General features: G+C 40.7%; 1 protein-coding gene across 1 annotated transcript; it reads right to left on the minus strand.

The window, feature by feature from the left end:
* Positions 1-430: 430 nt before the first annotated feature.
* LOC111668602 (protein phosphatase Slingshot homolog 1-like) lies at positions 431-1625 on the minus strand (the record flags this gene model as incomplete). Its single annotated transcript, XM_023424681.2, has 4 exons — positions 1436-1625; positions 1065-1158; positions 678-806; positions 431-477 (listed from the first exon to the last, which is right to left on the minus strand). Coding segments are annotated over exons 1-4 (383 nt in total), but the record flags the coding sequence as incomplete, so codon positions are not given.
* Positions 1626-1665: the final 40 nt, after the last annotated feature.

Here is a 1665-nt window from a genome sequence, read left to right on the forward strand (position 1 = left end):
GTAGAATTGCATGTTCCCCTCAACTGAGGATTCAGGCGATTTTACCAGAGGTGGCCAGCATCATGAGGGGGTGATTTAGGCAAAAAAAACATTTTTGTCAAAACATGACTTAGGCCATTATTTTAGGAAGGTGACGATATGGCATGTTGTTTTACTGGCTACATTTACTCGGTACCATCAATACACTGTCTAGATAACAAAGATTTGTCTAACACTGTCTTTAACACACTGCACATCTCACCTGTCGACACAGTAAACTCATAAATAAATGCATTTTGCTTTTTGAGCTAAAATTTGTATCAAGACCTTATTTACAAACAATAGTAACTTTCAGATAAAAATATACATGTATAGAATATATTTAATCCTGTATAAGAATACACCTTTTAGTATTAAATCAGGAAAACGTGATATCTGTGTATCAGCTCACCCGCAGTCACGTAGTTCTTCCAGGTTCGAAGCGTTCCACTCAGAGCCCTACGGGGGAAAAGACACAGAAACATTTCAGTCAGAATGATTCCTGGGGTTTACTATTAAAGGCTGATTCCACTATATTGAGAAAAGAATAAACCACAGTGTGACAGTATTTGAGTAACAGCATGTAGGAAAAGTGAAGAAAATAATGTAAACGCATGATATAATACCATGCATAGGTAGCATAAAGTAAAAACTCTTACCAAGTACACATGGTCAAAGATAAGTGTGGCCTTGTCCATCTGACCCAGGATCAAAAGCATCTCGTTGTCTATGAACTCCTTGTACTCTTTGAGGTTACAGCTCATATGCTGCTCCAGCTCGTTACGGATCTGTGGATCAAAAGCATAAAAAAAAAAATCTATCTCCTAAACAAAGTTTTACAGCGTATTTCCCACAGTGACTCATACACTAATACTTCTGTTTTGAACTTATTTTTGTTTTCTGCACTTCTTGAATTATCTATGCACAATGTCAGGGTGAATGACTTCTAAGCCAAACTATATATTTGACAGGGTGTATCTTTATCCTACTGTATTATAGACAGATCTCAAATCGACACATTGCTGAGGTGTTAATTTGGCACATACCTCCTTGGACGTGATGTTCTCCAGGTCTTGAAACGTCATGATGTTGCGTAGCTTGGCTTTAATGAGACACTCTGTTCTCTCTCGCTCGGTTGGCCTGCATATAATGAGTCAATACATCAGTGGTGCCTTCTGAAGGAAAATTAGCATAACAGTGTAACAGCTGGTGTCTAAAGCGTTGTAATCTACTCCATGACTAAGGACATGCACATGACAGGGACTGTTTGCTCAGGTAAGACCAAAACTTTGTCTCAGTCCTCTTCCAGCACAAGCAATAATTAAATCAGGTGTGTGTACTGTAGGTGAATGCCTAAAAAAAACTACAGCCTGGTTCTCCTACATGTCATGTTACACTTGCTGCTCCAGGGTCTCACCGGTCAACAAACATGGTGGGCGAATCGGGCCGCGTGGTCTCCAGGTCGGTCATAGCATTCCACTCATTAATGCAGCTCTGCTCTGAGGTGATGCAGCTCTCATAGAAGGCCATCCATGTGAGGGCAATGCCCCCTGGGAAATAGTTGAACCGGCGTGACACCTCGCATGCTTTGTGGAGGACCTGCAAGGCAGACCTGTGGCAACACAGGGCAAAAAAAAAAAAAAAAAA

This window comes from Seriola lalandi, unplaced genomic scaffold, assembly GCF_002814215.2.
Source record: "Seriola lalandi dorsalis isolate HSWRI2012SDOR001 ecotype SW California unplaced genomic scaffold, Sedor1 jcf7180002004158, whole genome shotgun sequence".
In the NCBI taxonomy this organism is placed as follows: Eukaryota; Metazoa; Chordata; class Actinopteri; order Carangiformes; family Carangidae; genus Seriola; species Seriola lalandi.